At 42.9% G+C, this 11603-nt stretch overlaps 1 protein-coding gene across 1 annotated transcript; it reads left to right on the top strand.

Annotated features, from left to right (window-relative positions):
• Nucleotides 1–4038: 4038 nt before the first annotated feature.
• Nucleotides 4039–11176, top strand: icam3 (intercellular adhesion molecule 3). The gene is made up of 8 exons (XM_014203941.2): nucleotides 4039–4490; nucleotides 5028–5303; nucleotides 5400–5729; nucleotides 5835–6185; nucleotides 6310–6573; nucleotides 6671–7000; nucleotides 7257–7499; nucleotides 8248–11176. Exons 1-8 carry the CDS (start codon nucleotides 4427–4429, stop codon nucleotides 8472–8474), a joined length of 2085 nt encoding a protein of 694 aa, XP_014059416.2. The 5' UTR covers nucleotides 4039–4426; the 3' UTR covers nucleotides 8475–11176.
• The last annotated feature ends 427 nt before the right edge of the window (nucleotides 11177–11603 follow it).

The following is an 11603-nucleotide window of genomic DNA, read 5'->3' on the forward strand; positions in this document are numbered from 1 at the left end:
GTAACCATTTTTTACTTGCTATCTTCCACACTTTCAAACAGCTTACTGAACTGTGTTAACAACGAGACTGTTGGCTGTACTCAGAAGTGTGAGAAAATACAGTCTGGTCACCAAAGCTGACGTGGTCTTTAGTTTGTCAACAGAAACCAAGGTCACGCCATCAGTGTCCAGTATCAAGGCATTACAAAGCTATCAGAGGCTGGCCTTGGAGTGGGACACACACTGACTGTACGCACACGCACACGCACACACACACGTACACACTGAGGGGCACAGAGAGCAATGAAACAGTGAGGAGAGAGAAATGGAATGTGAGAGGCCTGCCGAAGGGTGAATAGATGAATACACTGTAAGAGGGACACAAGGGACAAGGGGCCACATTCTACATTTCAGAAACAGTGTAAGAGGGTGCCAACATTTTCCTTTTCCCCAATTTCTACCTTCTGGAACACACTGCACTGTGTTCCTCTGTGTAGTGTGTTCATTTGTCTGGTGCATTCTCTGTTCTTCTTATGTTGCCAGCAGGGATGTACTGTCCTGCAAATGCTGCACTGTTGCCACGTGTTCTGGTGTCAAAGTTGCTAAAAAAAGGAATGAAAGTGTCATCTTAAGGGGAAGTCATGTGTGGGATGAACAGCTACTGTGTTTCAAATCCTCTAGTATATTTGCATTTGTTTGACAGGTCGCTCTCTGAAACATCTGAGTACACTGAGGTGCAAACTGAACCTTTGATCCACAGGAAACTGAACCTTTGATCCACAGGAAAGTGAAATGTTTGATCCACAGGAAAGTGAAATGTTTGATCCACAGGAAAGTGAAATGTTTTATCCACAGGAAACTGAAACCCAACATGCAAGGTGTCAACTCCCTCCAGGTCTCTCTGCTTTAAGTAGGGGAGCTACAGGATCTCTGGTGGTAAAGAATTAAAACATACACAGGGCTGACAAAGGGCAGCGAGAGGAAAGTTGAGTGTTGGTTTCCTCAGCTACAGTTCTGAAAATGTCTGTCCCATTTGGCAACTATTTACTTTGTATTTGTCCTTGTTGCTTAGATACACGGAGCCCCTGAGTGGAGATTAAAGTTTCCTTTTGGCTGGTGGTCAATAACAACATCTTTGATCTATCCATTTACACACACACATTGAGTGTCTGTGTATGAACTTTCTATAGCGTTTTTGGACATTGAATAGAAACTTTACATGTGGATGCAGGACATAAAACACATACTCAGAATGTCTTGAGAGCGCTACGGTATGAGAGCACTATCGAATAGTGAGCGTGTCAGAGACATGACTGGAATTCCAATGCTTGTTTTTGCAACAAGAACACACTGTTTGTTCTTACGGGGAGTCCAGTCCTCCCCTGTATATCACTTTGTCTCTCCTCTCCCTTCACCTCCCCTTTCTCTGACAACTAGTTAGAACAGCCTCTGACCCTAACTCAAGTCTAGAGGTCTGCTTAGAAATAGCAGCAGCTGGTATTTTGTAAATACTCCTCTTGTTCTGATCCCCTGGTATGACTTATCACCGTATCTTATAAACACGGACCAGACCTGGGCTGATGGATAATGGAGGGCTAAAAAATAATCTAAAAGGCTAGAGCTTTAGCTAAATAATTCCATTGTATTAGTCCAGACTGCTACTGTGACTAGACTGACGGTCCCATTCAGACGAGTAGCAGATCCGCCTTTTGATTGGACGGAGCTCTTGAGTTTCTTCCCACCTGCACTTGTCCACCTGTGGGTTGCTATAAAGCCTGTATAGTGTATAAGATAGTGAGGCATTTCTGTGTTCTCAACATCTCTATTCTAACTAAATATCAGTCTAAGCCAACAGATGTTATTTGTGGTTGGAGCCATCCCACCGCCCACTACCTCCCCCTCATCTGATGACTTATTATATCATCACCACTTCACCACTGTCACGCTTGTGTGTAGAAACGGACCAAGGCAGAGGGTGGTATGGTTCCATCATCTTTTATTTGATAAGTGAAACACACAGAAAACAATAAAGCACCAAAAAACCAAAACATGAAGCATCGTAGTGCTCACAGGCAACTACACATAGACAAGATCCCACAATCACAGATGGGAAAAGGGCTGCCTGAGTATGATTCCCAATCAGAGACAACGATAGACAGCTGCCTCTGATTGGGGACCATACCCGGCCAAACAAAGAAATAAGAAAACTAGATTGCCCACCCAAATCACACCCTGACCTGACCAAATAGAGAAATAGAAAGGCTCTCTATGGTCAGGGCGTGACAACCACTCAGTTCTGCATCCACTCTACCAGAGCAGACATCACATGATCAAGACATTTAGTACTTTCCACCAGTCTCATAAATAGACAGGAAACTGTAGAGAGAAACTGGAAATAACAGGTCATTCTAGAATGCACAGAGATGCCGCCCTACTGTGCTAATGTCAACACTATGAAAAATTATTATAAAAATATGAATATAAATATTCTGAAATTAAATAGATGCAATCAATTGAGCAACTGTTTCCCTGAAATAAATAATATACACAACAAAATAGCCTTCCCTGTGGCTCAGTTGGTAGAGCATGGTGTGTGCAATGCCAGGGTTGTGGGTTTGATTCCCACGGGGGGCCAGTACAAAAAATAAATACAAATGCATGAAATTAAATGTATGCATTCACTACTGTAAGTTGCTCTGGATAAGAGCGTTTGCTAAATGACTAAAATATAAAATTAAAAGACAAATTACTTATTATGTCAATTTGATGGAACTGTTAATGTTGTCTGAAATGGAAGAACACAAACACTGCATCACATTGCCTAATTCTGGTAAGTGGGTGTCAATCTGTGAGCTGGTGACCTGAGATGATTAGGCATATAGCCTTTCAGCCAAAAAATTATATTGCTATTTAAATCTCTGTCTTTGTTACATCTGCTCCTGCCATGCCCTCTACTGCTCATCCTGTGTCTCCTTGACTTGCCGCCACTCCCTCAGTACTCTCTCCCTCTCTCTCTGTGTGTGATTGTGTGGGCGGAGACAGGTGTGCTGGAGTCAGAGCAGATCCCCACCAGCTGCAATCTGTTCCATAATCAAGACCTCTACAAATACTCAGCCCTGCCACTTCCACGCTGCCAGATCGTAATCTCTGCTCAGTCAGTCTACGCTTCTCGCTGGTTGTTACTGTTAGAGCCTGTTGTGCCTGTTTTCCTCTCCTGACGCTGTTTTCCTCTCCACTACAGTACTGGCCGCTCTGACTCTGGTCCTTGTCTCCAGTTCCACGTCTTGTCATCCTGCTACTCTGTCCTGGATTCCCCACTCTACTACTCCCTTGGATTCCCCTACAGACCTGCTTACCCTGTCCCAACCCCTCTCGCTCCAGCCTCAGCACCTGGTTTCCTGCAACCCACCTGAGTTTCCACTGGCCTGCATACCATCTTCCCCGTTTTTCAATAAATACCGTGGTCACTTCATCCCAGTCTCCTCGTCTGAGTCTGCTCTTGGATTCCACTCCGTGTAACTATCTTGTCATTTTCCATCAATCTTTTTAGTTCCCTGACTATAGGCATGTCTTGTGATTGGGCTACACACAATCCACAACTAGGCTATAAAAATAACTATTGATCCTCTTTGGATAAATGATATGCCTACTACTGGTGTTTTCTGAATTGTTTCATTTCTTTCTGAACAGACAACAGTAATTCTATTATTTTGGCAAATGTATTTCAATTTATCAGCGGTGAAATAAATGATTAAGAGAACGCTGGAGAGATGACAGTTGGAGGCTCGTATTTATCAGTGCAGAGAGAGATCACAAAGTGAATGTCAAATCTAGTTATATGAGAGATACAGGCGCGCTTCTCTCTCCGACCACAGCAATGGCCACGCGTCTGTCTGTAGACGCTACAATGTTTCGCAAACCATAAACCGGTCCGGCCCAACTCGAATAAATTCTTACTGTAGAATATCAGGCACGTTTTAACATTACGTTTTTTAGGGGGCAGGATAAATACAGAGCAGGCAACTTGAATGAACTCTGATTGCTTTTATAATTTTTTAATTACAGAGGAAATTATTTTTCATGCCAAGAGAGCTACCGCATCATGGAAAATGGGTTCCGGAATGTTACAGTCCAAACGAGGTGCCGGGTCCTGTTCCATGGAAATTCCCAAAGTTTATATTGATCGGTTTCCTGCGCTTGATGGCTGAAATCTTTCGAAGGGGTCTTCCAGTAAAGAGCACGTGACTTCTCACTATTTCCCGGTCCTTTTCTTGTAATTCAATACAGAGCCAAAATATAATGTGAGACAACTGACCGCTGCGCCTGTTGAAGAGTTGGGCTGTAGTGTGCATGTGGGGACTGGACACTTGGACATCAGCCACTGATCACAAGGAATACCTCAATTTTTCTACGTCTTTCTGGGAATAAAACATTAGTTTAATTTCAAATGTGTGATATAATATTTAGTCGGATTTTTCTTGGGTTTCCCGTACTTCTCCTCTGGATGGCAGGTACAGTTAGTTTTGTTATGTTTGGTATTGAAAGACTTACGAATTTCAAGCAGAATAGGAACATAGATAACGCAAAAATATTTCACATTCCAGTTAAGAGGGATAAGAACAATAGCCGCCTTGGTTCGCATTAAAATCCACAATAACTGGATCGTATTTCATAGTGGCCAGAGAGATAAACTAAAACCAATAACACGTTTTGGAATAACCAGGAGAGGGCAATGTAGTAGCGAAAAGAATCTGTATGCTCGCAGTGAAGATGATGTGACATATGACACAAAATGTCTATTTTTTTTAGTTGTGTCTTAATGGTTATGTCTTTGTCCAATATAATACGTTATAACATGTATTTCCTACATTTCAATTACTGATTAGCAACTGCCTTCTGAAAAAGGCAACTAATTTTAACCTCTTGATAGTTTACCATTCTGCATTCTAGGCCTAGACATAGGATCATTTTTGTTTAAAGCTACAGTATGTCTGCTTGAGAATGCAAATTAGCTGATTATGGTCTCTGTCATGTGGTCTGACCTGTAGGTGGTCCTACACATGCCTCCTTTCCTCTTGAGCTCAACCCTCCCAGAGTGGTGATGAGATATGGAGACTCAGTCTCAGTTAACTGCAGCACATCATACACAGACCATGAGGGGATGGGCTGGGAGGCCACATTCGGAGGTACAGGTTTTGAACAAGATGTCAGCATTGTCACCTGGACTGTGGATAACCTTACTGATTGGACAATAGAACCTATATGCTACATGACTCTCATTGACGGCAAACAACCCTCAAAAGTACTTCCAGTCATTCTCTACAGTGAGTATTTTGCTCCTTGTGAATGTGAAAGGTATGTTTCTATTTAACTGTATATCAGGTAGAGTTTTTTTTTAACCTTGTTGACCTCCTCCACAGAGACTCCAGACAGCGTCTCCATCTCTGTTCTGAGACACTCTGGTCCCATGGTGGAGGGGACAGAGTACCAGCTGCAGTGTGACATCCAGAACATGGCTCCTCAACAGAACCTGGTTGTGAAGTGGTACAAAGGGAATGAACCCTTAGATAATGTAACTTACAGTGACGTCAGTAAGACACCAGTGGATGTGTCTGATACTCTGATGATCAGCCCCAGTAGACATGATGATGGAGCTCAGTATAGATGTAGAGCAGAACTGGACCTGGGACCAGAGGGACCACAACCCCATCCTACAGTAACATCAGAACCTCTCAGCATTACTGTGCACTGTGAGTTTATCAATACTCGATCTTGCCTCTGTACCCCTGACCAGGAGGGAAGTTCTACAACTGTATACGTTTAAAACGGTCTAAAAGCACCTCCTTTCTCCTTAGATGCTCCTGAGTTCCTTCCAGGGAATGACACAGTGGAGGTGAGTGCAGGCAGTGATGTGTCTCTGGACTGCAGTGCTGAGGGGAACCCTCCTCCTGAGCTGAGGTGGACCAACAACACTGCAGAGGGAAATGCCAATGAGGCCACTGTGGGGCGCCTGCGTACTCTCTATATCTCCAGAGTAACAGCTAATGCAACTTACAACTGCACAGTCACAAATGGACTGGGCTCCATCACCAAGCAGATACATGTCCTAGTAGATGTACCTCCACAACAACACCCAACGATGTTCTCCACAGCACCCTCAACTCCAGGAACTATGACCACCCTCCCAGCAACAGCCAAGCCAAAAGGTATTTTTCAGATCATGTCTTTGCTCACGTTATTTAATTCACCCTCACTTATCTCACAAGGCAGAACAGTTTATATTTGATGTGGATTTCACATTGATGTCTTCATTCTTGTATGTTTTTACAGTAGTTACCTTTCCTCTTGAGCTCAAACCTCCCAGAGTGGTGGTGAGATATGGAGACTCAGTCTCAGTTAACTGCAGCACATCATCCACAGACCATGAGGGGATGGGCTGGGAGGCCACATTCGGAGGTACAGGTTTTGAACAAGATGTCAACATTGTCACCTGGACTGTGGATAACCTTACTGATTGGACAATAGAACCTATATGCTACATGACTCTCATTGACGACGAACAACCCTCAAAAGTACTTCCAGTCATTCTCTACAGTGAGTATTTTGCTCCTTGTGAATGTGAAAGGTATGTTTCTATTTAACTCTATATCAGGTTGAGTTTTTTTTTTAACCTTGTTGACCTTCTCCACAGAGACTCCAGACAGCGTCTCCATCTCTGTTCTGAGACACTCTGGTCCCATGTTGGAGGGGACAGAGTACCAGCTGCAGTGTGACATCCAGAACATGGCTCCTCAACAGAACCTGGTTGTGAAGTGGTACAAAGGGAATGAACCCTTAGATAAATTAACTTACAGTAACGTCAGTAAGACACCAGTGGATGTGTCAGCTACTCTGTTGATCAGCCCCAGTAGACATGATGATGGAGCTCAGTATAGATGTAGAGCAGAACTGGACCTGGGACCAGAGGGACCACAACCCCATCCTACAGTAACATCAGAACCTCTCAGCATTACTGTGCACTGTGAGTTGCTGAGAACTGTTCATATATACAAACCACGCTAACATTGTATAACGTATGCTAATATATTGTCTCGAAGCACTTTCCATAATTGCCTAATGTTCTACGGTGAAGTCTCACTCCACTGCCTTTTAACGTTAGAAGAAAATAATCAAACTTACAATTGTGTTTGTTTCCTTCACTGCAGTAATTCATTCGAGAAATGTGTTGTCATATTTTCACCACCTGCCTTTTTCCTCCCTCCCTCTCTCTCTCTAAGATAAGCCACTTATCAATGCATCTCGACTGCCAGTGAGGATACCTGTGTTCAGGGGCTATCCTGAGGAGTTAGTGTGTGAGGCTGAGGGTCACCCACAGCCCAGGATACAGTGGGTCTATGACCCATCGAAGCCTGTCAGTGTGGCGGGAGGCAACCTGACTGTCTTTGAGGAAGGGTTCTACAACTGCACCGCCACCAACGATGTGGGGACGAGCTTCATTGTGGTAGAGGTGGTTTTAAATGGTAATGGGACCTTTATTAAACTGTATTAAACCCTTTATTAACCCATTATTTACTGTTTATGAAAGTCTTGCAGGACGTTTTCTTCTTGCTGGTCTGCTTCCTCCCATCTCTCTGGTCTCCTCTCTCTGTGTCTGCTATTCTTTGGTTGACTGATTCATGTTCTCTGAACAAATGTTAATATTAACTTTTAACTATGCAGTTTTTATCATATGTCCTTTACCCGTTGACCAATCCAATACCTCTTAGTTACTGGTTTCTGAACTGCTCTCCTCCTGCCACATTCTGTAGTCAGATACATGTGAAAAACATGAGGAGATGATGAGGGGACAGTATTTTGTTGTGCACATATAAGATCAGGCATGAAACAAACTCCTTGGGAAGGGCACCTGGTGAGGCTAGGTAGAACTGAGCAGCATCTATCATTCATTGAAGAGTTTTGGGTGAAGTTGTTGAATATTTGGCAGTTTAGCTCAGTACTGTCTGTTGCCTTGTAGAAGACTATTTCAAGGGTAAAGTTGAGCAATGTCCCCACTCTTACGGTATGTTGTAGATCTACTCTGACTGGTGGGATCATGTAATATTATGTTAAGTGATACGTGCTTATTCTTTCCTGTTGGAGGAAGTAGGATAAATCAGTGTATTGATGCTTCTCTATTTGATGGTGAATATGGTTCAGTCTGAGGTGGCGCCAGAACGTTAACAGAGTGTGATGGATTAATGGGTGTTTGTTATGTCTCTCTGGTCACAGAGGACTACCTGCCCCTCATAGCGGGCTTCGTGGCCTTCATGGTCGTGGTCATCTTGGTCATCTTCGTCTTCATCTACTCCATCTACTACAAGAACAACAAGATGGGCCGCTACAGCCTGAAGAAGGCCAAGCTCAGCAGCACGCCCAATGGCAACGTGGCGCAGAACGGCGGCCGGGACACTCCGCTCCCGATGACTCAACTGTCTCAGCCAAACATCTACGTCTAGGAGAACGAGTTTTACTGGGATGGACCACTCTGAATGAAGAGCCCTGTTTCCCCGCTGAGAGACTAAGTGAGAGACCAAGTGGTTGAGGGGCTGGTCACAACTCATTCAGCTGGCAGACGCAGGTCTGGATTGTGATAGTTGGGAGTGTCTCCTGACTCTCCTCCAACCTCCCTATGCTTCATATGCACTCCCTTTCCTTTTTAGCACTAAGATTTTAAGTACAGATCAGTCCCTCTATTTCCCCTTCTACTGAAGAACCTGATGAGGTAGAATAACCTGTTTTTAGTGTGAGCTATATGATCTAGTCTACACATTCGAAGTGTAGCTGATGTTTTCTCTGAAGGACAAGAAGAGGCAGCAAATGGACAAGGTAAAATCCCTTTTTGGAAATTGGCTTAATTGAAATGAATGTTTTATATGACTGGTTTTGAAAAAACTGGTTTGTGTTGCATAAGCACCAACAAGGGAATTGTTATGTCATTTTGAATGTCTTTTTTTTTTGTTTGGTCTGATGACAATGTAATTGCTGTCACATTATACAATTGCTTGAAGAGCAGCACATGGTTGAAATTGTGAGAATGTCCCCTTTGCCTGGATGTGATGTCTTGCTCGTGACAAGAAGCTTGGAGTGTAAACCTGCAGTACAGTGGAGGCTGCTGAGGGGAGGACGGCTCATAATAATGGCTGGAACGGAGTGAATGGAATGGCATCAAACACAAGGAAACAATGTTTGATGTATTTGATACCATTCCACTAATTCCACTCCAGCCATTACCACGAGCCCGTCCTCCCCAATTAAGGTGCCACCAACCTCCTGTGCTACAGTATATGCACACAACCTCTTTAGGTTGTGAGCACAATGATCACTGAAACCAATTAATGTAGCCTTCATGTGAAAAGTATTATTTCCCCAGATTACGAATTATATTGTGACATTAAGGGGGTCTCCATTTTTTTTACGCGACTTCCTGAAAATAATTTTGAGGACTAATAGTAAAGATGTATTGTAATGGTAAACATTATTACCTTTTAATGTGGCATGAACACAAACAGTCATGATGCGTTCATCTGATTCTCAAACAAATCACTTAAAAAATGAAGCTACCTGTGCACTTTTGTCCACAAAATAATTCCAGCTTCCAAACAGTGCACCCGCCATTTCATGAAGGGAAAGAGACATCTGTTACAAAACACCAAAAAGTGTGATGACGTTCGGCGATTGTCAGGAAGCCTACACTCTTGTAGCCTGAATTAATTGATGCGTCTTGCTGACAAATTGACAGAAACAAATATATAAAAATCTGGACACCTGAAAAGGGGCTGAAATACAGGATTCAACTACAGCTGTCTGTCCCAAGCTCATGTGAGGGCTCAGTTGAAACAATATTGCAAAGCTCAAAACAGACATCAGACAGGCGGAGAATGAATGCGATTGAAAGAACCTGAACAGGTTTAAACCAGTGGGGAGCTCATTTAGGGGAGCTCATGTCTCATTTGAGGGTCAGCGCTACTCTGTTACTACTCTACACTGCTCCTACTCACCCAGCACTGCATCTGGAGTGTTCAGTGTTTTAACTGCATCACTGTAATGCCTGACTGCATGTGAGTTCTGAATGTGTGGAAGGGGCAGTTGGTGTGTGGTTGCCTCTTCCTGTAAGCAGATTGAATCAAGCCATTATTATCACATGCAGGAGTCAAGAGAAAACCTGGAGCTCAAGAGTAATGTCAATACTTTTTAGGTCCCACTTCACATTGAGTGGCCTAAAACTTTTGTAATTGTAATTACATGGTAGTTACACTTTTTAATTACAAGGTGCCCATATACACTCACTAGTCAGTTTATTAGGTACAATGGATCGCTCCTACAGACAGTTAGTCACGTGGCGGTGGCTTGCTATATAAAGCAGGCAGACAGGCATCAAAGCACACAATTCATGTTGGATTGAATGTTAGAATGGGCAAAACGAGTGACCTAAACGACTTTGAGCGTGGCACACAAGATCCAGTATCTCAGAAACGGGTGCCCACGACCCATCCTGCCTGGTGTCAATGCTACAGGCTGGTAGCGGTGATGTACCACCGTCCAATCTGCAGCAACTGTGTGATGCCATCGCTTCAGCATGGAAAAACATCCCTGTGGAACGTTTCTGACTTTTATAATCCCTGTACTGAAGAATTCAGGCTGTTCTGGAGGCAAAAGGGGTCTGACCCGGTACTAGATGGGTGTACCTAATAAACTTGCCGATGAGTTATGTAACTACAATGTAAATGCATATGTTTTAGGCTACTTCATGTAAACTCAAAACCTTTTGTGTATGTAATATAAAATATAGAACTGTATTTATTAAAGTCTGTAAAAATGAGTGCCTCAACATTTATAAGGGCCCATAGAGTACCTGGAGAATAGATTTCAAAGGGGGGGGGGGGGGCTTATAGGGAAGGAGAGAACAATTACTATTGTACAAAGGGATGGTCAGTATTGATTTTCTATCAATATTGGTCCTCTGGTTGTTAGGAGATAAAGTATCTCCCCTGATCCCCTTTCACCACTGTATGTAGTGTACACAAACTTCTGTGGAGATCTTTTGTTTCACAGTCCTCTCTTTTGTTTCACAGTTTCACATGTCAATACTCCTGTGTTAAGAAATCTTTTGTATAATATTGCTTTGAGTTATCATTAAAATAGAGTTTTTTTATGATAATTGTTGTTGTATACAGTGGCGACCCGCCATTCAGGGCAGGTAGGGCTTTTTTGAGACCCACATTTTTAGCAAAAAAATAATAATACAAAAAAATATATATATATATATATATATATATATATATATTTATTAACATAAATTGGGGGGAGGGGCTTTCCTGTTTTGCATGTTATTGTCACAGTTGTCGTAGTGATGAGACCAAAATGCAGCAGGTATGTGTATGCTCATCTTGACATTCTAATAAATTCAAAATGAACACCAAAATAACAAAAGCACGAACGATCAACAAAACAGTCTGGCAAGGCACAAGGCTAAACACAGAACAATCTCCCACAAATGACAAACACACCCTAATATATGGGACTCTCAATCAAAGGCAAATAGACAACACCTGCCTTCAACTGAGAGTCCCAACCCCAATTAACCA

The sequence above is a fragment of the Salmo salar genome, chromosome ssa06 (assembly GCF_905237065.1).
Source record: "Salmo salar chromosome ssa06, Ssal_v3.1, whole genome shotgun sequence".
Taxonomy (NCBI): Eukaryota; Metazoa; Chordata; class Actinopteri; order Salmoniformes; family Salmonidae; genus Salmo; species Salmo salar.